Source organism: Condylura cristata, unplaced genomic scaffold (assembly GCF_000260355.1).
Source record: "Condylura cristata isolate star-nosed mole 26May11 unplaced genomic scaffold, ConCri1.0 scaffold00004, whole genome shotgun sequence".
Lineage (NCBI taxonomy): Eukaryota > Metazoa > Chordata > Mammalia > Eulipotyphla > Talpidae > Condylura > Condylura cristata.
The window spans coordinates 30985153-31012548 of record NW_004567105.1 but is presented as its reverse complement, the minus strand read 5'-3'; the positions used below and the strand labels follow the sequence as shown (position 1 = coordinate 31012548).

General features: G+C 40.3%; 1 protein-coding gene across 2 annotated transcripts in view; it reads right to left on the bottom strand.

The window, feature by feature from the left end:
- PTPRR (protein tyrosine phosphatase, receptor type, R) overlaps positions 1 to 27396 on the bottom strand; it is a 219786-nt gene that overhangs the window by 64916 nt on the left and 127474 nt on the right. For both annotated transcript variants that reach the window (XM_004675893.2, XM_012720496.1), the window contains one exon: positions 25747 to 26009. In XM_004675893.2, coding sequence (XP_004675950.1) covers positions 25747 to 26009 — 263 coding nt within the window. The remainder of the gene's footprint in view (positions 1 to 25746; positions 26010 to 27396) is intronic.

Here is a 27396-nt window from a genome sequence, read left to right as displayed (position 1 = left end):
TTGAGAGGATTCACCAGAAACAGAGTGGGGGAGCAGAACAGGCAGATTTACTGAAATCCATTGCTAAGGGGAGCAGCAGGAGACAGGAGAGGTCTGCTGTGCCATGTGGGTCACCTCCCTGCCTGGGGAATCAAACTGATGCTGCAGTGGCTGGTGATAGCTTGATAGCACTGAGACTTTAACCCCTGAACCACCAGGGAGGCCCATGATACTGTCTTAATTACTTGTTGGGTTCAGATAGAACACTGAGGGGTGGGGAATTTCCCTCTGTATCTGACAGCTTAATGATTTGAAAAGCTGGATGTTACATAAAATTCTTTTTCACACGAAGAAAACGATTCATCTAAAAAGTAGTTTTGACCATTTAAATAATTATAAAACACATTAAACACTTAATATGCAAAATACAATTAAAATGGTGAAGGACTCATACTTTTGTAGGCTGAAACCTAAGTATAACAATTTGCACTATTTGAAATAAAACAATTGCAAATGTTTGAGATAGAAAAAAATTCGAAGAAAAGTTCATTGAACTTTTTAAACTTGCATGTGTCTGAATCATCAGTTAATGCACATATTTTCCACCACCAATTCTCCCTGCCAAATGAGGCTACCCAGAGAATCTTGAATGAGATAAAAACGAGGTGCTTGAGACAATCCGTTTAAACGGATAAAGTTCATTACCCAAATGCTACTGGCCGGTTCCTGGAGTTCAGGCCCTCACCTAACAAATTCCAAAAGTTCTTCAGACCTCAGCAAGTAAAATACACTACGGAAATCGTTTTTGACAAGAACTCTTGGGCTAAGCTTTAAGTAATCAGTATCTGGTTAGGACAGGAATCACCCAGTATCCTGTGGAGGAAAACAGCTGACACGAGGGTTGCTTTCCCTCTTATAATCATGCTTTCTCATGTACTGCCAATTCGCTCCTGGGCTGTCCTCGATAAGGCTTGGAGCATTACGGGAACCCAGGCTCACGAATGCAAACTTTGCAGGGCTCCCCACCCCCATCTTTTCCTGCAGAGAATGTTTTGCAGTGACATTGTGCTTTATCATTGAAATCCCTTTTAAATACAAATCCTAATGCAACTTACAAAACTCCTTGAGCAAACCGTGTTACGGTTTTGTTGAGAAGGCGAGCAGTCGAGACAAGAGTGATTTTTTTTTAGCAGTAACAATTGCAAAGGTTTAATTAAGCCCCTCCCCCTTCTATTGTTCTGGATATCATAAATCTTTATCATTGCTAGCAAAGAAGAAACAAAAGTCCTTCTAATTTATATCAAGCAGTGAGCAGGGTTCTAAAGGACCCTGCACACACAGCTGGGAAGTCCTACTGAGCACAGTTGCTATTCGAACAAACCCAGAATACCCAGGGTGCTGGCTTCTATAGGTGATAAGGAGCTGCTGAAAGAAAAGCTTTTGCTAAACCCTGTCAGTCCTAACATCCTTAGACGGCCCTCTCCTTGTTTATCTTATTTGACTTTAAATCGCAACAAATATCTCGAGCATGATTTTAAGGACAGAGAAATAGGCTGCTTAAGTGTCCTTCAAACAAAAGCAAAAACCCCACTAACTGCTGACCTGGACTTTACTCTCCCATTTGGTAGCGCACTGATGCCATCTAGGGGTAGAAGACAGCATTACCGGCTCTTCGATTTCTAAGGTTAAGCTGTACAAATCTCATTTTAGAACGTTTCTAGTCCTCCATCTACAAAACTGAACACAGTCTGACTACCAACACAGAAGAGCTGTAAAAAGAATCATGGCAATCATCCTTTCAATAGGCTTTAGTGGCACACAAACTTGGGCACATCTCTGCAATTTATGACTCTAATCTGTACTTAAATGTCTATGCGTTAGTTTCCTCATCATTAAACTTGAGATTATTACATCTACCTCCCTGAATCTTGAACAGAATCTGGCACACAGCAATTGCTCAACAAAAGTGAGAGACATACAAAGTTCTGAGGGTTTCTTCTCCCTTGTATAGAGGATAGTTATTCCAGGACATTTTTTATTTGGTATTACCACTTGTCCTTAGGATATGACTCTATATTTAATTTGCCCTGGGGATAGGACTCTATATTTAAATAGCCCCACAAAATGAATTATGCCCCATCCCCTTTATCTTTGTCCCAACAACCTTTTCTATCAGGGTCAGAGTAAAGCTCCGGTTTGGTTCATGGCCGGGTGAGGTTTGCCTATTCAGGGGGCTGCATAGAGCAGAGCTTTATGTCCTAAGGATACCTATAGAGTGTGAATGTGTTATATAAACAAGACCTTCCAGAAGAACATTTCTGAAAGAAAAAAAATTGCAGCCATGTGCCCGTTATTTCTATTGCTAAGAACGATGCAAAAACTCTTTATTTGTGCACACGCCTACCAGTGTTCTAGCACCTTCTGCTCAGTAGGTTAGAGGTGATGCTAAGGAACCCAGGGGATAATTTCAATTAGTCAGCGTTGGTCAACATTGGGTAAGGTGAGGTGGGTGCCAGGAACATAACTCCTCCACCTTGGCCCACATGTCAGGGGGTGTACCCACCACTCTTGTGATTGACAATCGTCACGTTGTTTTCAACTACTGCTGGGACCTTAGGAACAGCAGGGGCACAGCTGACTGCAAATCGACTGTCACAAAAATCAAAAGGAGAACTGACGTGAGGGGGAAGGCGGAACAATACTAAATATTTTCCAAAGGGTATTTTAAGTGTGCAGTAGGACTCTATTTGAGTTCACCACCAAATTTGGCAATGCCAAATCTCGTTGACTGCTTAAAATTACTTATTTAGGGTCGTCCCTGGTGGCACAACCGGTTAAAGCACAGCACTAAGAAGGTAAAGCCACTTCCTCATGAGTTGATCCCTGCCTGCTCGGGAGGTGACCCACATGGCACAGCAGACCTCTCCTGACCAGCCTGCTACTCCCCTCGGCAGTGTACTTTGTTGATCTGCCTGTTCTGCTCCCCACTCTGTCTCTGGTGAACCCTCTCACCACCCCTGCACCTCTGGCCTGTACCCCAGTTTTGGATGCACAAATAAATAAGTCTTAAAAAAAAAAACAACTTATTTAGTGTCTTGGGCTTTTCGTCTACCTGGTTATTCCTAAACCCTGGAAACACTGCAAATTTTTCTAGCCCTTAATCTTTATTTCACAGACCCAACCTCTCTACGGAAGTTGTTTTAGTGATAATGTAAAATAAGTGGATCAAAATCCCTCCTATTAATATATAGAGGAATGAAATCTTTGGGTTGATAGTTGGGTGAACTATCAACTATCATCATTTGGATAATGCTGGAACTGACAGCATCAGCTAGGGTAGTCAATGCTCAATGAGCATGCGTATCAACTCTTTGGTGATGCAAGTCAACTTGGATTGTAAATGCATTCAAATTTTGATATGGAAAATATTTTTAAAAGAACAGAGCAAGAGAGTTGTTCTCAAAATACAGGAGACATGGATGAATAAATGCTGAATGTTCTTCTACCTTTGGGGCAATTTGCCCTGGTTATGGGCCCACCAGCGTGGCTTCCTCTCCCACCCACTTCTTTCCTGCTTTCTTACCAGTCACAACCAGGGTACTTTCAGGTCCTGTGCCTAGGACTTGCAAATGCTTCGGGTGAATAAGAATGTGTTTCCTGTGTAGGAACACAAGACATTTTAGGAACAGGAAAAGCCCATCCGGTCCAACATACCTGCCCTTTTTAGGTTTATCTTAATCTCACCTTCCTGAGTCGCTACCTTCCTTCGTCCTCCTATACAGAAAAAAATTTGCTTGTATGTTTCTCAAAATCTCTGCTATGACTAGACCTGATAAAATCAGACCTATCTTTTAGTGCTGCTGTTTTTAAAATTAGTGATGTCTGAACATTTCGTAGGGCTGTAAGTGGTTTATAATAAACCATAAATGTCAAAGAGAAGTTCCCACAGAAGTTTGGCCTGGAGGGTTGGGAAGGTCCTGTGTTTGATTTCACTCTCAGCTGTCAATTCTCAATTAAGTTACTGGTTATATGTTTTGGGTACCGACATTTGCCCCCCCCCCCCCAGGGAGTTAAATGAGAAGGGATGTTTATGTGAAAGAGGACTTACTAAGAAGAAAAGATGCAGGTGGGTAAGGATTAATCACAAATAGCAGAGACCTGCTAAAAAGCTTAACCTTTCACAAGCAGGTCTTGCCCTCTGTTCTGCATTTCATAGCTAGAATTTACAATAGGGTGAGGTAAGCCACTTACCATTATAAAAAAGGTAAAATATGTGTTCAACAGATGTTTCATCACTCAAGAAAATTCACATTTTCAATTCAAACACCAAAAGAACAGCTTTCCACATCCTTATCAGGGATTCTGGGTGACATTTAAACTTCATGTCTCCAAGTTTTATGCACTCAAGTTTTACTTGTTAACTGTGCAGGTCAACAAATCACTGTGAAGATACCAAAACTGTCTGCCAGATGTCGAGCCCTGATTAATTTGTCTTAAGTTCAGCCAAAAGGGAAGAAAATATGATGGGTGGAGCATGAACTGCAGGCACAATCAACATCTGACCAACCAGGGTTTCCTGTCACCTTGGGAACAGAATTGATTGGTACTGGTTTCCTGTGTACAAGTTAAACTCCAGTAGCAACTGCACTAACAAGAATAAACTACAGATAAGAGACTTGGAAATTAAATCAAATCATATCACCAAAACTTCAGAGTGAAATGCTGAGCCGAAAAGTCCTCAGATAACTTTTGAGGGCATTTGATTTTTTTATTTATTTATTTATTTTTTTTTTTTACCTCATTCTTCCTTTTGTGCATTTTTTCATCTCAGTTGTAATCCCCATGGACTCCCACCCCCAATTCTCCAATGTGCCATCACCATATACCAGCTTGAGGGCATTTTTTTTCCTTTTAGGTTACTTTACATTTAATATCTACTTAATTCTGACTTTGCCATTTCTGGTCCTCTGAAATCATTAGAAAGGACACACTTCAAGTTATGTTAAGTGTCACAGGCTTTATCCAAGACTTGTTTTTTTTTTTTACATTTTAAAGATGAATTTTTATTAATGCATTCAAGTGAGCTTCTGTTTCAGCTTTTATTCTACCTTGACTTCTAGTTTTTGGAAGCAGGAGGACCTATTCTATCAGAACATTCCCAAGTGAACAGGCAGGTTACATATCGATGCTAATCTGCTAATGACATTAATGTCATTTACTTCTTTTCTTTGTTTTTAAGTTTTTTTCTCATGCCCACCTAACCGACCAACTTTGCCTCTTAAATGTGCTCAGAGAACTTACATTAGCCACATTTGAGCCTGAAGGGTGTTGGAAGCATTATTTCAGAGGTTTGTGTCTGGTTCCACACAGCTATATTTGTTTTCAGCGGGGTTTCTGAAATTTTATTTCTCGATGCTTTATTCATGAACTCACAAACCTTTGGTAAGCATTTACATGTGCGGCGGCACATCTATAAACTGAATAAGAAAATGAAGAGGCGTGGCTAAATTGCTTTTAATGTGTTAAGAATTCACAGAAGCCCTAAAGAGTTGTACAAGCAATTTGCTGAGGAGTACTTAAATAGGGGAGGAAAAATGTTTGCGAAATATACTATGGTTGAAAGACCTTGAAGTTGACAATTGTAAAATATGATCTTTTCTAAAAGTTACTTCATATCCTCTTACTCTTTTCTTCCAATTTCAGAATTCCTCTCAAAATTCATTCATTCATTATAAAAATATATGTACATTGCAAAATACACATCTTCCTTGGTTTATGATGGGATTACATCTTGGTAACCTATAATACAGTGAAAAACTTGTAAGTGGAAAGCACATTTAGTACATCTGAGCCACCAAATATCATAGCTGCACGCATCGATCTTAAATGTGCTGGGAAGACTTACATTAGCCATAGCTGACCTGAAGAATGTTTGAAGCATGGAGCTATAAAATTAATTTCCGGAGGGGGAGAGAAGCTACAGCGGAGTCAACAGTGTGTCTCATTATTATTATTATTTTCTTCATTAATGTTATTACTGCTGAGAAGGTCAAGTGTAGCTCTAGGCAAGAGGGTATCATCTTGCGTATTGTTAGCCCAGGGAAAGACCAGAATTGAAAATTCCAAGCCTGGTTTCTGCTGAGTGCCTACTGTTTTTGCATCATCATAAAGTCAAGTGTAAGTTGACACACTTACACTTAGGGACCATCTGCAGTCCTCACACTGGATTCTAGAGTTCATGTTACTTATGCTCTGGTGGCTGTGATTGTAAGTGGATGGTGGGGCTCCCTGGTGGTGCAGGGGTTAAAGTCTCAGCACTATCAAGCTATCACCAGCCACTGCAGCATGAGTTTGATCCCCAGGCCCGTGGCTCAGCAGATCTCCCCTGTCTCACCTGCTGCTCCCCTCAGCAGTGGATTTCAGTCCATCTGCCTGTTCTGTTCCCCATTCTGTCTCTGGGGAGCCCTCTCATTTCCTGCACCTTCAACCTACACCTAAGCTCTTATATGCATAAATATATATATATATTTTTAAAGAGTGGCTCTGGAGCTAAACTGTTTTGGGGTTCAGATTCAGGTTCTGTCCCATAAAACTCTGTGGTATGGGGTGACTTTCATAACCTGAAAAGTCATCTGGAAAACACGGATGCAACTAATATACTTAATTCAGTAGATTGTTGTATTAGTTGAGATCCTAGCTGTAAGATACTTAAGACAGGACTTGATACACCATGAATATTAAGTAACTCAACTGTCATGACTAACATCAGTTCACTGTTGCTGTTGCTGCTGCTGCTGCTTCTACGGCCCTTCAGTCTGGCTGCCATAGTCACTGCAGCTTCTCTGAGGTCATGTGATTTTGAATTCTTTAGTTTCTGACATTGTTTTACCATTAGATGCCACCATGGCTACTGCTACCATTAGAAATACTGTTGGTGCTTGTTCCTGTTCTCACTGTTTCCATTGCTCTTTTCTTCAAAGTTTTTTATTTTATTTTTTTTAAAGATTTATTTACTTATTTGTACAGAACTGGGGTACAGGCCAGAGACGCGGAGGGTGAGAGGCTTCACCAGAGACAGTGGGGAGCAGAACAGGCAGATCAACGAAGTACATTGCTGAGGGGAGCAGCGGGCGGGTCAGGAGAGGTCTGCCTCGCCATGTGGTCACCTCCGGGGCAGGCGGGAATCGAACTCATGTGGAAGTGGTTTAAGCTTCTTTGTGCAGCGGTTTAACCCGCTGTGCCACCAGGGAGGGCCAGTTTTTTATTTTTTTATTTATGCATACAAGAACTGGGGTGTAGGTCACAGGTACAAGGGATGAGAAGATGCACCAGAGACAGAGACAGAGTGGGGATCAGCACAGGCAGGTAGATCTATGGAAATCCACTGCTGAGGGGAGCAGCGGGTGAGACAGGAGAGGTCTGCTGCTTTATGGGGGTCCAACTCCCTGGCCTGGGATCAAATTTGTGCCTCATACTACAGTGGCTTCGATTGCCTCCATCAAACTGAAACTTTAACCCTTGCACCACCAGGGAGGCCTCGCTGCTGTTCTTACTGTCATCTGTGATTACTGCAGGCCTGGTGTCTCTGAGGATGAGTGGGTATGTTCATGTCTGTCTAGTGAGATAGAAACAGGGGATTATCTCACAAGTGGTAGGAATAGCTAGTAATTGCTATGTTTTTTGTCTTGATTTAAATATGCTTTCCAAAGTTCTCCAATGTAAGAATGTGCTATTTGTGTTGGTCATTCAAAATGGACATAAGTAAGGGTGGGCTGGAGAAACTGAGGTCTCATTTAACCTACATTCTCATTGCTTCGTGGCCAATACCAACTTCTGGAGAAAGGAAGGGCGAGAAGCCACCTCTTCCCAGTATACAGAAGGCATTTTATGTCTCATCCTATTAGAAGACAACATGACCAGACGGGGTTGGGAGACACAACTTATCTGCCATTTAACCGTGCACGAAGAGCACATAAAGCATTTCATCACTGACTTATTTTGTTGTTATTTTTATCTCATGTCAAACCTTTCCTTCTTTATCTTTAAGAAGAATATTTTTGATAAGAGGAGAGCTCTTTTGTATATTTTAGCCAAGCTTATTCCCAGGAGAATGCTCTTGGCTGGCCCATAGTTCAGCTTTAAACAATTACTCTGACATTATTCTGAAAACAATCCCAGTAAGTTCTACTAAGAATAAATAAAGTACAATGGGATCAAATTATCCAACAAATCGAGGAAAAGCTGCTATAGTTTAGTCAGGAAATCTAAGGCTTTTCTTTTCGATGTATTATGTATTTTTCAGGCTTCAGTCACCGAAGAAGTTAGAATGTGGAATAAATTCATATTTCCCAGTTATTGATTTGAGGGCTAGTTACTGGGGAAGAGAATGTACTAATAACAAGATGAATTTTATACACTGATGACTATCCTTACAGTACAAATGGTTTTAATAGGACAGAGACAATGGGAGAAAAAAATAGAAGCACATTCAGAATAAGGTGATTCTTTTGAGAAAAGTGACAGAGCCATACTTTATCTATTGTTCTCCTACCCAACTCTTCTGAAACTTTATATGTCAAAGGGTTAAATATATGCATGTAAGCAACAGATGAGTCAAATGGTGACTTTATTTTTAGATTATTATGCAAGTTCTAGGATGAGTGGGATCATGCTTTAGAATTCTAGTAACCCAATGAGTTTGTCTTTGCTGAAAGAGGGTCTTTCTAATACCTATCTAAGCTGAAATAGGAAAATCACTGTCATGTGGTATTGCTTCTCACATCGACACACATCACTGATAGATCACGATGACAGATGATGTTTTCAACATTGAAGGAGATTTTCCAGATCACCCAAAATAAGAAGAGGAATAATGTGATTTCCGTTTATTTCCCTTTACAATTATTATTTTTGGTCTGCTTAAACTTTTTGTTCTTATCTGAGTCAATTTATTTAAGAAAATTGCATCAAAAATCCAATTCAATGCACCAAATATCTATCGTGTCCCTACTGCAAGCAAGACACTTAAAGGTCAAAATTAGGCCTCAAGTTTAGGAAGAATTTGATGGGCCTAGAAAGTACGTTCAATGTTTGACAGGTTGGTGTCTTGGACCTCACCACTGTTCTTTTCATGTCACACAAAACCTGCTAGGTGACCCTGACCAAGTAACATACCCTTTGAGGTCCATGGTTTTCTGCTCTATAATGTAGGTACATTGCAGAAAGTTTATCTGGAGTGCAAAGTAGTTGGAACAGTGTCATGAACGTAGCAAGTGTTCAAAAAAGTGTTAACCATTGTTATGATTATAATTATTTTCATGGATTAGTCTACATTCTAAAATTTTTCCTTCTTATTCTCACTTTTTCCTTTGATTTTTTTCTCAAGATTTTGGAAATATAAGAAAAGGGTATGAGCTCTAGAGGAAAACTCAGAGATGAGCTTTTAAAGAAAGGAGTATAAATGTTAACGACCCTACCCAGCATTAAAGACAAGTCATCTATTAATTTCTGCGTGATTGACAATAGTGGTTGTCAGACAGCAATAAGGTGGCAGAAGAAATCCTGATAGTGTCCTTTAAGCTTTACAGGGGGCTATTCTGTTGTAGAAGGACCCTAACTGGATGAATCTGGCTTCTGGTTCCTAGTACTGATTTTCTCTCAGAAGATTTAAACACTCAGACACTTATGGATCTGAAGGTCCTCCTGAGATGAAGATTTTACCAAACAGCTATGGCTGTCTCTGGGAACACCAAAAAACTTACTTTTGAGAAAAGATGAAGACTTTCATTGTAACTGCAAAGTAAAAGACGTCATAGGATAAAACAAATCAGAACTGACTTCAAAGTATAAATGATACCTAATATATCAGAGTTAATTTGTTGAGAATTATAAAGGAGAAATTTGTTCAGGAATTGATAAGAGATGCTGTGAGGTGCTTTTGGACCTCGGCCAGGTTTTGCAGGTATCAATGAAAAAATGTATGTGAGAGTAAGTAAAAGCTTTGAGAGGAATTATTTTTTAATTTATATTCATTATAAATAGATAGCCCCAGGAAACTAAGGATTTCTCAGATACGCTGATTGATAGGTAGGCAGAATATATTCTAGTAGGGATGGGACTAAAAGAGTCTCATGACAAATGTTTCTAAATAGGGTAACGGACATGACCTGCAAAAATGGCCCAAGTGTGAGGAGGACACTCACGAACATAATGTGACCCCACCTGCAGAGGTCTGTCCCCAGACATCTACCATCTCCCCAAGGGAGCAATCACATTGGTGGTCTTCAAACTCTTTTCAAAAGTAAGCGGTCTTGGCTAAGAAAGTTCTTTCTGCAAGGCCATTAAGCAGAGCAAGTGAATGCAGAGCTGGCCACACTGAAGAGTCTCAGAAAGCCCTCCTGCCAGCACCCTCTCCCCAAACCTCTGTGGAAACACGCCGAAAACCACTAATTAGCTCAAAATGTGGAACAACTTATAGTGAGTCATGAATTCAGCCATGATTCAATCATTGACTCAACCAGCACTGACAGGCGGTTCCCATCGGATTCCTACAGTACTTTGTAAATAAGTGAACTTTCTTTTGGTTCCTTCCTTAGTAAAACATGAAAACAGACATCTACCAGCCTCACAAAGGTCTTGCAATCCAATACTTTTGGTAGTAAATGCAGCTTCAGGAATCCATCTATATATGGGTGGGCAAATTTGTGGGACTGACAGTGAAGTTGGTTTTGTATCTCTACAGACATGTTCCTTGGATGTGACCCCTGAATTGTTTCATTATGGTTTCAGGGTTCTGTTTCCGACAGGAAATCTGCCTGTAGCTGTATGTATCAGAAAGTGCCTGGAATTTGAGAAGATGACTGCAATCATGGTTATGAATGGGAGTACTTTAAATATAGAGATAAGAACTAAAACTTAGACATACACAGACATGTGAATACACACATTCAAATAGGCAAAGACATATTAGAGCTGGTTGATTCCATGATTAAGTCATAGCTGAATTCATGACTAGCTATTGACTATTCCACATTTTGAGCTAATCTGGGCCTTTCAGCCTGTTTCCACACTTAAACACCTATGTCTTAAAGTATGTTAAGTGTGTGTAAATATGGACATGCACTTATCACACATAGAGATCCACATCTACATCTGTGTCTTTCTCCTTGACTCTGCCCCTGGGTTACTGACTATGTTTTTTGATTGGGCCCTAGAATTTCTATCTAATAGAAAAGAATATTTCTAAATATTTCTGTGTAGAAAAACATCTAGCAATGTGACAAAGTTTCCCTATAAGAGTTCGATATTATTAGATTTAGGAATCACCAAAAGTTCCCTTTCAACATTGCAATACCTTTGACTGTGCTGGAATCTCCTAGTTCTAGCATAACATCATGATTATTCAGACCATTGCCATCCCCACCACTGGATGGTGGTGAGCATGAATAAGGCAAGGAATTAAATATTTATTAAGGTCTGATATGCACTTTGATTGGCAGTAAGAATAAAAATGGTCCTGACTCTATCTCTCTTCCTTTTTTCCTCAATAAACTTTTTCTTTCTCTAAACATTAAAAAAAGAAAAAAAAGGTCCTTATCCCTAGGGAGTTTGTGATTTAATTTATTGAATTAACACTGTTCAATATTCTGAGGAGTAATAATTATTTGAGAAAAAAAATCCAAATTATCATGACCAAATAATCATGCTTAAGCCATGTTTTAAATATTTTGTTTATTACTACATATTAGTAGTATTGTGAGGATCTTGCTATTCGAATGCTGTTTGACTTTGTGTACCTTTTACCTTGGGGGGATAAATCTACTGGATGCAACAGTTAAATATTCCAGCGACACTCTCACTGACGCCATAATAAAGATTTCATGAAACAATTCTTTCCCCACTAAAGAAGTAAAGCCAAGGGTGGGAATTTCTGACTGTTAATTCATTGCGCCCCCTACAGGCCACACACGGGAGGCTATTAGATGAGATATTTTTGGCTCACTACTGTTTAAATAGTATTTACTGAGCTTGTCCTTTAGGCGCTTAAGGATTCCACATTTAATAGGAAAGTGAATCACACACTTCTGAAATATCAATCAAGCAAGTTCTTGGACTCTATCTGCCTAAATAACAAAATACAAAAGGCATGCTCCACACCTAGCATATACATAATATTTTATTGTTTCAATTCTTTGACTATCACCTGCTCAACTAGAAGGACAGTCACTGTAGGCTGAACTACTCCAGTCTTTAAGCTCTTCCTTTTTATAGCTTTGTGGCTACAATAGGAGTCATTTCATTAATTTACTTTCTCTATTAATTTCAGTCTCCCTTGAACACAGAGTGTTAATTTTAATGCTCTGTAAGTGATGAGGATGGAATATGCAACAAAATACCTTTAAAGTTCAGATAATACACTCTAAGGACTGGTTGAAAAAGTGAAATCACTTCTCTTCTACCAAACAGGAGTGGTGAGTCAGGCCCCCATACCATACCTCAGTTAAGACATCAAGGTCTTTCGATCAGTAAGTAGGAGGAAAATCTTTCTTCCACAAAAGTTTGATAATTACTTAAAAAGAGAGAAGTTTGAAGTTTTAAAGTATACAGATAACGAAGTAAGGCTGAGGATCAGGTTAGTCATCCCACGCAAAGTTACAGAAGGTTCAAAGATGAGAGAATCTTGCTTTCCTTTTAAAAAACTTGCAACCTTATTATTTAGGCCCTCTGCCTCAATTTTTAAACCATTATTTTACAAATATGGAATCATTCAACTGCAGGTTTATTCTTGCTTACGTGTCTAGACATGTATTTATGCTGTTACAACATGTTTAGGAGAGAGACCCTAAATTTCAAAAGACTTTCATATTAAACAGGAGCAGAGAGACATGAAAACTCATTGGTGACATAAAGTGGTTGGAAAAGTGAAGCAAACAGGAATGAAATAGCAGGTTAGAAGAAGTCCCCCCTGTATTGGGGCCTTCTAGAACAGAATTTCAGAACTGACTCCGATGAGTAAGACCAACTGATGAATAAGGTTAACTTTGTATTATTCAGCCAATATTTGAAGAACCCCCTAGTGGGGCAGTAGGAGATAAGGAAACAGAGATGAGTGAACTCTTATTCATGTGTATGTGTGTGAAGGTGTTTGTGGGGTGTGAGGTTAGGAAAGCACAGGAGAGGTAGTTGATTCCTACAGGGCTGTGTGGTTTTTCTGTAGCCCAGATGGGAGAGAGAATGAATGGCAAGCAGTACAGACATGGAAAAGGGGTGGGGGCAGTGAAAAAGAAAATAGCATCTTGACAAGTGTTGAACAGCTATTGGACATTAACGTGACTGATGAGCCACTTTTTTTTTTAAGTCATTATATATTTTTTAAAGATGTATTAATTTATGCATACAGAACTGGGGTACAGGCCAGAGGTGCAGGGGTGGTGAGAGGATTCACCAGAGACCGAGTGGGGAGCAGAACAGCCGACCTAAAAAGTACACTGCTGAGGGGAACAGTGGGAGGGTCAGGAGAGGTCTGCCATGCCATGTGGGTCACCTCTGGAGCTGGGTATGGAACTTGCACTAAAGCAGCTGTGGCTGCAGCCTAACCCATTGCACCACCTGGGGGGGGGGGGCCCAGGATCCACTTTTTAAAAAAATGTATTTATTTATGCATACAAGAACTGAGGTACAGGCCAGAAGTGTGGGGGCTCGGGGATGTGAGAGGATTTACCAGGGACAGAAAGGGGAGCAGACCAAGCATATCCACTGAAATACACTGCTGCAAGGTACAGCATTGAGACCTCTAGAGAGGAGCTGAGGATCCACTTTTGAGGTCTGTTTTTTGTTGTTTTTTTTTTTTCAGTCAACACCTGTTTAATATATTCAGTCTTAAAGGTTCTTTAGCAACTAGCCATTTTTACTGTCGTTATTGATTAGAGTGGGTTTAAAATGCTAGAATCTTTAAATAGGTTGAAGATTTAATAAAAAAATACTATTTTTCTAAATAAGGATTTAATAGCAATACACATACTAGAGCCAAAATTTAACAGATGAAAAAATACAACGGTAAAGTACTCATCCAGAGGACCACATTCAGAGCAGAAGAATGCGAGTGTTTATGAGTGCAGCTGAGAACCCAGGGGTGCACCAGGGGTACAGGGTGACATCACAGAGGATAATCAGGGAGAGGAGTGCAGACTCTCCCCTGGTGGTTAATGAGGCCAGGCAACCTGCCAGCACAAGAGCCTTCTTTCTGTAGGTCAAATGAGTGATGACAGCGAAAATCTGCCCCCTCCTTTTTTTTTTATCAGTATTTCTTTCCATAAAATTAACCTACTTTTAAGGACTTGATCCATTTCTCAAATCAAGTTTGTTTTTTTTTTTTTTTTTAAGATTTATTTATTTGTGCATACAGAACTGGGGTACAGGCCAGAGGCTCAGGGGTGGTGAGAGGCGTCACCATAGACAGAGTGGGGAGCAGAACAGGCAGATCGACCAAGTACACTGCTGAGGGGAGCAGCAGGCAGGTCAGGAGAGGTCTGCCGCGCCATGTGGTCACCTCCGGGGCAGGCGGGATCGAACTCATGCGGAAGTGGCTTTAGCTTCTCAGTGCTGGGCTTTAACAGGCTGCGCCAACGGGGAGGGCCCTCAGATCAAGTTTTAATAAATGTTTATGGGACAAGTAGTATGTGTCAGATATTGTGCTGCAGGCACTACCATGGAAGGGGGTGGGGGGAAGCAAAATCAAGAGGGAAATGAAGAACAAAGAGTTGAAAGGCAGGCAAGAAAAAAGGACTTGAAATAAGGAAGAATTGTAGAGATTTGTTGTCAAATCTCTGATATGGGCGGGGGGGGCCAACTAGCTCCTCGATTTACATTTTACAAGAAATAGCAATTTCACTGGACACTCTATCCTTAAAGTGCCTTGTGGGTTACATGTGAAATGAAAAGGATTCTGTGCATTGTTAGAAAGCATATTATATCTGGATGTGTTCACACCAGTTTGCTATTTCTCAAGTTACAGTTCTTTCATCACTACACGGAGACTTTTTTTCTAAAGTATCTGCCAAAATAGATTACGTCTTACCTGCCAGAAAGGACATTCAAGTCACTATGGATTTTTATTTCCCCCCACAGAAACCTGAGTCGATGTCCTTTTCCTGTTAAGATTGGCAGACTCGCTTATTACTGCTGCAATATGAAGTTGTCCATTAGAGGGCACTGTTTACATATATCAGTTCACTGCAATCCCGGAGGCTTCTAGGCCAGCTTCCGAATGAATCAGACCAGAGCCCTCCCACATTGCTTAAATTACACCCAGATGATCACTATCCATTGCTGAATGGAAATGACACTTCAGTGTTTGTAATATACTTAAGGTTACAAAAAATGTAAATTTTCTTAAAGTCACAAGTAGAGATTAATTTATGATTTCTCACTTTTTTTGCTATCAAAGTCTTTATATCAGTAACTGGAGGATCTGTTCAGAGCAGAGTGGTGCCTCCCCTCATAAGAAAAGGGGTTCAAAAAGCCCATAAAGTGTTCAAGCAGCCCATAAAATGCCCACAGTGGGACTCTGAGCTGGGGTGGCATGATGTATTTCAAATAACTCTAAAGGTAAATGTTGCTGCCTGCAAGGTAAAATCTGACACAATAACTAAGATTCCGCGCTAGTCTCTCAAAATAGGAAGTACAGAATACTCTGGGAATTGTCTGTGCCTGCCCTGATTAAAATTATTTTACAAAAAATTCATTTCGCCTAATTCTGTCAACTTATGCAGCAAGATCTGGAACATGGTCCCCTAGCAAGGACTCAAAAATCTGATTTTAAATAGCACTGTATTGAGCACTTCCCAAAATGAAACTCTAGTTTGATCACAGGTGGAGAATGAGAAAATTAGAAAATATGAACCTCAAAAAAATGGTAGGACAGCAAGCTCTTCTTGGGGGCCTGGACAACCAGAGTTCTATAGAAATGCTGACCTTGTACAGCTTCAGGAAGCAAGCACCATTCTTCCCTTCTAGCTCAGACCTACAGAAGGCCTGAAAGACTTCCCAGAAAGCAACTGGGTTTTGCCTCCCATCTGGGAAGTGGAAATGGAGACCACCTAGTCAAGCTGGAAACCAGAGTCAAGGATCAGGTTGCGAGTGAGCGGAAGTTGACGCATGGGTGGGGGTGACATGCTAAGAAGCCCTTTTCTGCTTGAATCTCAGGATGAGGCAGCCTGAGAGGTGGGTGGTCTGGTGGAAGACACAGCCGTCAGCGGACCCAATGGAACTTACTCTGTTATTCTGCCAAGGGCCACAAGTGGGAAGAAAGGAGGTAGGTAGGCAGCGGAAAGGAGCTATTTTAGTGATTGCTATCAAAGCTGCTTCCAGGGCTATACTCTAGAGACTCATTCAGCCGCAAAGGTTCAAATATTTCAGTCTGCTTGGAGAGAAGGTAGGTCTGTGCTTGCCAATATGTGATGGCCAATTTTAACCTTTTAAGGCAGAAGTCGACAACTTTTAATTCCTTAAACATCTATCTTGGCTTCTGTTCTCTCTGGGAAGAACCAGATGAAAGTAGCCACTGTCATTTCTTTAATTTACCACAATTACCTGTGGTCTCATGACTTGCCATTATATTTTAGGCAGATTTTGAAAGTTTTGTCGGTGTTTTCTTAATGTCGGTGGGTTTTTTTTTTTAAAGGAATTCCTTAAAGACCTTTATTTCAACCCTTCAGAACTTCAACCTACCTACATAAAAATGCGATCACATCTATCCTACAAATAAAGAGGAAAACGTTCACCTGAATGAGGAGTTTCTGCGGGATTCCAACCCTTCCCCTAAAGTGGAACATGCCCTCAAAGTATTTTTGTAAGGATATGATCCTAAACAAATATATAAAAGAAACTTCAAATCTTTTTTGTGTCATCTAGGAAGAGGTAGGACATAGCAGTCATATGCAGATTTTGTAGCTGGATTGTCTAGATTTAAAACCTCAATTCCATCTTTATTTCTTTATGATGTTCTCTCTTAAGTCCCTGCTAGCTCCTCGGTAAATGATACATGAAACTAGTATGAGGTACTTAGTTGACAGTGTATGAGGTGTATGAGGTAATATGCTGGCATACTAATGGGCATATGGTTTCTTCCAGGTCGATATATTTGTTTTCATTATTTGTCGTCATCCCAGGTGTGGGCAGTAAGTTGATAGAGGGGCATGAACATGTGCCCTCCTAGCTCTCCTGCCCTCCTCACCCCACTGAAATCGGGGTTACGCTCCAGCATTTGAACAATAAAGAGACAACCATGTCACCTCCTTTGGAGATGCTCAGACTCAAGTTTTCTGGAATATTACCTCACATCTTCCTCTCACGTTAGCTTCTTTACTCACACCTCCTATCATCTTGTTCTATATATACAATGACCACTAGATCTCTAGAATGAAGAACAGGTGAAAGAAAAAACTGAGAGTGAGCATCTAGACCAGCAATGAAATGTGAGCTACCTTGAATGTAGAATCAACCACACAACACTGCATCTTGAATGATTTAGAGTCTAAAGACATTCTGAAAGGCGAGCAAGGGATTCACGAAGAGGAGTAACAGTGTGACACGCATAATAAACCTACTACTAAAAATATCCCTGATAATCTGTCGCCTACTTACTTTCCATAATATAGACATAGACAGTAATTGTTAGGAGCTCAACTTCTGAATCCAGGCTACCTGGGTTCAGATTCTACTTGTTACTCTCATGTTCCTATAATTGTTACACTTTATACAGTAATGCAAACTCTATGAATACTAGTCTCCTCCCTGTGAGGAGAGAACACGTCCCTGAGATAATGAGGTAATAAAAATAAAGGGTGAATAACTCTTATGTTATTTTTATTGATGCTATTTGGAGATAAATTAGGACTAATTTCTAAATGGTTTTCTGTTATGTGTTATGTTACAGTAAACCATATTGTCAGGCTGAGCAAATAAGCCATGGCTGATAGACTACACTCAATGGTGCTGAGCCATAGGTTCTATGAGAACAAATGTTTATTTGAAGAAGGCCATGTAGTGAATATATGATGGTCTGGACAGCCAAGACTTGGAGTATCAACATAGCTCTGTTATAACCAGAGTTGTAACCTCTGCAAGTATAATAATACTCCTAGTGCCTCTCCCAGGTCACCTGTACCAGGTCTGTGCCCACCCTCCCCCACTGCTGGCACAATGGCTGAGAGTCAATTAAGGGGAGTTGCCTAAATCAGAGGTGCTCACAGAGTTAAGTCTCCAGGGTGGTCTGGGTTGATTGGCATGGGGCTACAAATGCCCTGTTCTTTTGCCTTGAATTGGGGCAGCTTTTCTTGGGGTGCCCTTCATATTCCAGAGTTCTCTGTGTGGCTAAGGCCAGACATCAACGAAAACCAACTCTCTGTGGAGATTTTGCTCTTCTATTCTGCCCCGCAGCTTTCCTTTTATTTCTCCTGGGAGCAGCCTCTCAATAAACCACATGAACAAGAATTATTGTCTCAACCTATGCCTCTAGGAAACTTCATTTAAGACCTATGACAGAAAATTCTGGGTCTCTTTCACTTGACAGAAAATGAGGGCATTAGCTCCATGCTCACTGATGGCTATTTCATGACAATAGACATTAATTTCCAGAGAATTTTATAGACTTTATCCTGATATTCATTCCTGTGCATTTTCTCCCTTATATCTCCCAAAGGGAGATTAGCTGAAGAACCATACAGTGTACTCTTAAAATTTTTGAGCACTGAAGTCCTTCTCCACTAGAGGGAGCAGGTGACGGAAGTCAGGGCAATCGATTTTGCCAGGAGAAATTCATAGTAAACAGAAACTCGGAGTTTAGATGTAGAATGCCTAACATTTTCCTGTCACGGCCTGTGTTTTCATTGCTTTCCACTACTGAGGACATATTTTTTTAGCTCTGATAGGAATCTCTCAGGCTCAGCCAAGATGCAACTCCTAAGAAAATCTTTAAACTCACATACCTGGGTGTTACATCAATACCACACTATTGACAGATATCAAAATAAACCACTTTTGCAACAATTTAGACAAATTAGAGAATGTTAGAGAACCTCTGGGGGCCTGTGGAGGCTTTGGTTGTGATAGAAAGAAAACTTCCATTAATGTGATATTCCCACTGACCTAGTACCTGATCCCTAAGGAAAACTTGAGTGAGAAGTGAGGTTGCCATGTTACAAGGAGTCTGCCCTTCTTTCTGGACAGTTCTTTAACTTTCCCTGCTCAGTTTTTGCCTCTAAAAGAAAGTTAATGCAACAAAAGGAGAGAGCAAATAATGTGAATCTACCTACTTGCCTGTTGATTTCCTTTCCAATCAGATTGGCTCTTAGTCAAATGGCAGCCTGAAGGGGAAACCGTAGTAACTTCCATTAACAGTTGTTTGTCTCCCTACTGAAGAAAATGAATCACTCTGGGGTTTGAATGTGATCCCTTGTTTAGTGGACATTTGGTTAAGTATACACTCACAAGCTCTATAGTGACAAGTTGGGGTTTGTGAGGACAGAAATGGGGGAAAGGAAGAGGAGCTAACATGGCCTCATGCTTTGGCTAGTTCTGTGACGCTTCCAGCTTAACCATCAGGAGCTGAGCAAGGCACGAGCTTTTCTTCTCATTACAGGTGAATAAACAGGTTCCATATTACACAGGTAGCAAGTGAGGAGCAGACCTCTAAATGTCTCCCTGAGTCACGGACTCGCCATCTGAAATGAATTCACGTGTTAGACAAGAATAGATTTCAATTTGATACTGATATCTGTGAAATAACATTATGTGGCCAAAATTAAATGTATATTTACAGGGGGTGAGAACATCTATGTGCCAATTGACAATTTTATAAAAATGTATGCCCTTCTTTTCATATGGAACTGCCATCTTCCAGTAAATTTCCAAAATGACCACACAAAAGAGAGAGGAGGAGAATCTACTGTATGTTGTCTAGGTCTTTTAGAAACCATGGAACCCTTCTTTTGGTCAGACATAGGTGAATCTATAAGAAAGGTGACGTTATAGAAATCAAGGAGAGCTCACTGTTCTAAAAGGAGCGCCCCACATGTCACCACAGCAAACTGGAGGGGCTATACTGTCACCCAGCATGCAGCTGGCATTGTTGCAAACAGACAAATAAAGGGCCAGATTCTTGCCAAGAGAATGAATGTTCCTATTGAGCATATTAGACACTCTATATGAGCTGCCATTGCTTCCTGAAATGTGTGAAAGGAAATGATCAGAAAAAAGAGAAGTCAAAGAGAAAGGTACTTGGGAAAACTGAAAGCCCAGCCTGCACCAGCCAGGAAGCACAGTGAGAACCAGTGAAAAGAAGACTGAGCTGCTGGAACCTCTTCCCTAGGAATTCATGGCATGAAAGGAGTGAAAGAAAAAAGACCTCTGGATTGTTAGAAAATAAAAAATTTGCAAAGTCAAATGACAGGTCCAATTGTTATCACTATTATCACTTCAATAAAAAAATATTTTCAAATTTCCTAGGTTAAAACAAAAACAAAAACAAAAACAAAACACTATTGACTTAGTGTATACTTTGTAGAATGGAATTAGAAAGTATATACAAGATGAACATTAGGTTTCCTTTTCTTTCCGAAGACACCATGCCATTCTATTAATTATTAATTTTATGGTACCCTTTGAAGTTAAGTAGAACTGATATTATCACACTTGTTTTATAGACTGGGAAAACTACCCCACATAGGGCTTAATTAACTTGAGTTACTTATTTAATAAAAGTCAGAAGTAATATTAGCACAGAGGTTCAGCTCTATAGTTTATCATTAGATTATTTGTTCTTCTGGAAGTTGCTTTAGAAATCTATGAGGTCCCCAGATGTTGAGGACCTTTTATGAAGTAACTGTAATGTTTTTGGTGTGTTTACCCTGGAACAGGATGATAGAGACTATGGGGAAACAGGAGTGTCTAGTGCCTGTAGCTGTTCTTCAGATTCTTACAAACTGATAAAGGCAGTGCAGGAGAACTCAGAGAGTTAAAAACAACTCTGGGCATGGATAGCTGGTATGGGCAATGTACAAGGTAGGTTTCGTTTTGGGTTTTGGAGACTAGAGACAAATATAAGGAGGGGGGAGAGGGGCCAAGCAAACAAAGATGCAAAGGCCAGCAGGAAAATAAGCCGCTGAGAACAGACAGGATGGAATTGGTGGAGTCCAAACACAATAGGAGAGAGTGATCAGGACAAGAGAGTGTAGCATCTCTAAGAGCCAACACTGTAATCTGTGACTTATCCTGTAGGCAAAAACAAACTACTGTAATTTTTACACATAAAGCAAGTATTGTTATAGTAAGATATATCTAGAGAGTATGCAGTCTAAGGAGAGAATGAGATCAGGCAAGTAAGATGACATAAAATAATGTATATGAAACAGGTCACATGTTAGTTCTGCATATTTTTGTAATCATAAGACAACAATAATGCAAATATGAACCAATGAGAGCTGGGTCTAAGGTGATGTTTAAGAATTAATAATGAGATTCTGAGGAGAAAGAAACAATGTGAGTTGCCTTTCCTTCTTTTATCAGATAAGTGTACTAAAAAACAGTACATTTGCTGCTTCTTTGTTCTTCTTTTCTGAATATTTTTCTAAAATTAGGACAAATCCCTTCTTGGGACCAGGGAGAAAAGAGGGGGGAATTGCTATGCTCCTCACCATATAAATACTTAATTTTCTTGATATGTCCTTTGTACCCAAGCATATACTCTTAGTCTCTATAATTTGTTTTTGTTTTGATTGACTTTGATTGACAAAGTCAGGATAATGATTTCTCCTCACCAGGGATGAGAGATTTATATGGGAGACAAGAGGTTTTGGGAACAAGTGACTCATGTCGCCTGGGTCATGACCACCTTTGGATCTCACAGAGATTTTAACGAAGCCAGAATTTCATGCAGCAATGAGACGGTTAAAATCACATATCAACATCAGAGCTAAAAGGCTATAAAACACAAGGCTATTTTAAAGTCTTTAAAACGCAGAAGTGTAAATGAAGTTTTAAGGCTTAAAACACTCAGAAAAAAATTTCTGACTGTCTGGAACACTGTACATGCTTCACTTTCCATCACTCTGAAAACTCATCACTAAGCCATCTTGGTGGGGAACTGTGGCAGAAAGTGGGTGAAGGCAGGGAATGTGAGGGGTGCAAGAAGCAGTGTTTTCATACAGTACTGCAATTTGACCTGAGAATTATTCATTAGAACATTCAGTCACTCACTCAAACATTTATTTCCAGAAGCTTTTGCTTTCCAGGAATTTTGTTCTGTATGTAAGAGACAATTAAATCATATATTGTCCTCTAGATACTTAAGAGTTTATGGGGTTAGAAAAATGAGTAAATGAAAATTTTAACTACACCTGTGAGGGGATAATACTACACACAGAGAGATTCTTGGTTAAAATAGAGAGAATTAGAAGAGCTGTAGCTAAGTTGTGTTAATAAAGTGGGTTTGAGGAAGAAGCAAAAGAAGGTAGAGGGAGCTTGGAATGGGGCCCAAGAGGAAGTGAACTTTTGAACTTGCCTTTCCTTTCCCCACCTCCACCCCTCACCTCTGAAACTCCTTCTCCCTCCTCTGTCATTCATCCACAACCACTCTGCCCTCACTGTTTTTACCGTGAATGATTCCTAGCTCAGACCTCGTTCTCTGATGGAACCCTGAAATTAAGGAGAAAAAGGAGTTTGTATAGGGGCAGTAAGGTAGCAACCAGAAAAATAATATCTTGGAGCCCAACGGAAGAGAAAACTTGAAAGAAAGTAGACACTTGATTAGATGAGAGGAGAAATGAAAAGTATTTTGGAATTGTTGGTTAGGCCAGTGACAAAGTTGGCAAGAGTGTGTGAGAGGCAGTGAAGGTGGAGCTTTGGAGAAGAGCAATGAAGCAGAAAATTTACGCTGTTTTATATATATATATATAAAGAAAAGGAAGACAAGAAGCAGAGGAGGAATTGGGTTAAGGGTGTTCCTTTAATCTCAGTGAAGCTATTTCTATGTTGAAGGGATACTAGTAGCAGAGATACTACAGTTGGAAATAGAGGAAACTGAGGGAGTAAGTGTGCAGCCTGGGAGGGGAGGCCCTGGTGTCCTGGTGGAGGGGATTGCTTTCTCCTCCTCTGTGGTGGGATGGAAGGGGCAGGGGGGAGACAAGCAGGGATGCAGGGAAGCTTGTAGACCTGGAGCAGGATACCTGGTTATGTACTTGCTTCACTAGCGTCCCACAAGAGGACCACAAAGACAAGTGAGACTGTTAAGGGGAAGGATGTCCTAAAGGAGCTCTGCAGAGTCTTGTGGACTCCACCCCTTACTCCAGCTTTCTGGACTCTACCCCCCTCCCCTACTCCAGTGACTGGAAACTACAACTCCCAGAAGTACCAGGGAGAGCACTGCGAGGACCCAAGGGTGGAGCTAAGCAGGCATTCTGGGACTTTGGGGGATAAATATGGCGCCATTTTGCTAATGACTCTCTTGCTTGGGCAATATCTCTTGGGATTGCATGACTGAGTCTATCAGTTAGTTTGTTCCTAGAGTTCCAGTCAGCCTAGCCGGTAAGATATTCTAGTTACCTTGTACTCTCTCTCTTTCCCTTGGTTGTTTCTTCCTTTCCCCTTTTGTAAATAAACCCATTATTGACCCTTTTGTGTGTGACTGCAATACCACTAAATTTTAAGTATGTGGGTGATGACCCACAGACAGGGAGCCCAGTTCACACTGGGGTGCCCGTAACAAGACTGTAGTATATTTTCCCCATCAAACATGCCCTCCAACTAAGAGCGTGAACGGACTCGTAACCTTATAGACCTTGAAATTCGAACATGCGCAGCCACTGCTCCAAGTGCAGGATGCTGAAAAAGGTGTCATCGGGCAGTAGACTTGCTGAGAAATGGAGGTGTGTGATAGTAAGATTGTGTCTGACTTTTTAGTCAGTTTTATTATTTTCTACACTCCTTACTGTTCATATTAGAGTTTTCCTGCCACCCTGAACTTGAGACTCTGTCTCCTTGATGCAAACATCAATGCTTAAAGCAAGCATGTGCAACAAGAGCAAAAGAGTCTGAGAGAAGCCAAGAGGTCAACCTTCATGTTACAGAGGAAGAAAAGGAGGCCAGGACAGCTGAGACCACTCAATACAGAATTAGCAAAGATGGGTCTACAATCCTGTTCTCCTGAATCCTGGCTAACCTCAGGGTGGGGATTTATCCTGTCTGTCTTTCCAGACTGCAGTCTCTTATCTAAGTAAGAGAATCCCAGACAGACCAAATTGATCCATCAGGAAGCCAACAAGTATTTTGTGGGGAGGAGGCAGGACGAATGACTTGATAGAAATCTCTTTTTTCTTTCTGTTACAGAATCAAGGTATTCACCCTTTAAAAGATTTTGGATCACAGCAACAAATTCCTTGCTTTTCACTTCATTTATTGTCCTTTGACAGTGCTTCTAAGGAAATCTGAATTATTAACTCAGTCTTCTGCACTTCTTTAAACTCCAAGTCATATACATTCTTCTAAAGGTGTGCGTGTGTGATGAAAAATATAGTAAATAAAAACATGTATATATATGTGTGTGTGTGCATATATATAAACTTATGTATAAATACACACACACACACATAATCTAAAACCCCAAACCAAGAAGGATAGTGATAAAATATGGAGATGTTGGAAAATAAAAGAATCCTGAGAATGTACCTTGAGAACTTTTTAGTACCTCTGCTGGTCAGAAGTAAAATGTTAGATATAGGATGAATCACACTTTAAATAAAAACACAAAATATCTTATTTCTTAGAAATACTATAGGGAAACCTTACTTAACACTTTTGAGGACGCAAAGAACTAGCCTCTTATTTATGTATTTGGCATATCCTAGTTTTCGTAGGCTGGCTTTGCTCCGCGTGCAAAGGAGTCAGTGTGTTTGCCACAAGACGGGTAAAATAACAGAAACCGCAGCATGGACCTTGAGATGGCTAATGTTTATTTTGCTCAAAGGAAGCAGAGGGGAAACTATAAAATTCTATTATGGCAGAGACTTCCTTCTGATCCAGACCATGTGATCTTTGGTGGCGACTACCTAAGTTCCTTCCCAGTTTTTCTATTTGATGACAATGAAACAAGATTACACTCTGGTAGCTCAGTAGTCCTCAAAGGGCATTGTATAAATGACTGTGAAGCTGAACTGTAGTGGAAGATGACATTTACTTGGGTCTATGCCAGTTTTGCAGGATCACTAAAACATTGTTTAGTACATAGCTAGATACTTGCAGGACAAGAAAAACTACTTCTTCCCAGTGTCCATTCGGGGTGTTATGATTCTACTCCAACATTCCAATTGTCTCTTGTTTGGGCCTCTTTTAGCCTGTGAATTCTTTTCTTTTCTTTCTTTCTTTCTTTCTTTTTTTTTTTTTTAAATAACCGATTTCTTTCCTTTCCTTTTTTTAAAAGATTTATTTATTGATGCATACAGAACAGGAGTGCAGGGGGGAGGGTGAGAAAATTCACCAGAGACAGTGGGGAGCAGGACAGGCAGATCGATGAAGTACACTACTGAGGGGAGCATGGTTGGGTCAGGAGAGGTCTGCCACGCCATGTGGATCAGCTCTGAGGCTGGGGATCGAACTCACGCGAAAGCGGCTGTGGCTACCTTGCAGTGCTGTGTCCTAACCCATTGCGCCACCAGGAAGGGCCTTCTTTTTCTTTAAGAAGAAATCAACATGCGGGGGATACAGAAAAGCTCTTACCTCTCCTGAAGTCCTATGGGTTTCATTTTGAAAGGAGAAGGGCAGACCGAGGTAGTGGCTTTGATTTCAGGAGTGTGTCGGCCTTGAGGATCGACCACCACGTCCAGTGCCTTCGGCGCCTGCTCAGGCTGGACCATGCTGTTGACCGTCTTTGCCTCTGACTGTGTGGGCTGTAGGGCAATGGGTGAAAGGTGGATTTCCTGGTTTTTCTCTTTATCTTGTCTCAAGGAACGCTGAAATTTTTCTTTTAATCTGTAAAGAATCTATGGAAGGAGATAGGAAGCCTCCTGTCACTTTTTTTTCACTGTCAACAAAAAAGCATGACTTCCACCCCAAACTAGAAAACAAAGTAAAGATTTAATGGTCCACAAGTAAGCAAAGCCTTTGGAAGTTTTTCAGTTTTGTGGTACCCGGATATATCCTACAGGGTAGACTTGGGGTTTTTAGTCATGGTGCACATAAAGATCAAGTGTATATGTACATGAATCCATTCCTCAAATATCAAATATATATAAGAGCATATATATATATATATATATATATATATAAGATTTATTTATTTATACATACAAGAGCTGGGGGACAGGCCAGAGGTGTGTGTGTGGAGGGCGGTGAGAGGATTCACTAGAGACAGAGTGGGGAGCAGAACAAGTGATCTACTGAAATATACTGCTGAGGGCAGCAGCGGTTGAGACAGGAGAGGTCTGCTGCACCATGTCACCTCCCTAGATGGAGATCAAACTCCTGCTGCAGTGGCTGCAGACAGCTTCATAGCTCTGAGACTTACCCCTTGCACCACCAGGGAGGCCCCTATTCCTCAAATATATTTAAAAGCATATTTGGCTAATTGATAAAAATGCCATATGTCAGTTAGAACTCATGTCAGTTTTTTGCTTAAAATGACTGACATGGAAGATTCATAGAAGGAATAGTCGTGAAATATGGGCTTATGACATTTATGAAAGCAGACTTATAACCAATATAATATGTAAGAAGAAAGTCTTCCAAAATATTAATGAAAGAATAGTTATGCTCTAAACCATAATTTCTTATGTTGGTAAATATCTACATTGCCCATATTATTAACTTGAGTTTCTGATAAACACAAAAATAGTTTAGTCATCTATCAACAAATTTTAGAATATCAGATTTTCTTTCTGACCCCTTTCTCTTTTCCATTTTTAGTGCATGTTGAAAAAAAATCAAAAGCACACATTCCTCTGAGAAGATCAGCTCTTTCTAGAGTGACTAATTCAATTCAAACATGAAAGTTTTAACTTTTAAATTCTACAAGAACTGTACTGATTGCCTGGACACTCCATGCACCAAACTTAGGTGAGTGGTTTGTCTTTACTATCCTCAGTTTTGTTTGTTTTTTCTTCCCTATCCTATGAAGTCAGAAGGGCCTCCCCCCCACCTTCTTACTTACTTATTTTTTTTGGTTTTATTTGTTCAAGATTTATGGAGGCATATTGAAACATAACATTGTATAAGTCTAAGGTGTACAACATAATGATTTGATATTTTTCCTCTTCTTTTGATGCTGACTATTCTATTCCAGTTGTTGCAGAAACAAATGACCTCATGGTTTCTTTACCTCTATCCTCAAGAAGGGACTTGATAAGTTAACGCACATGAAGTAGGTGACTT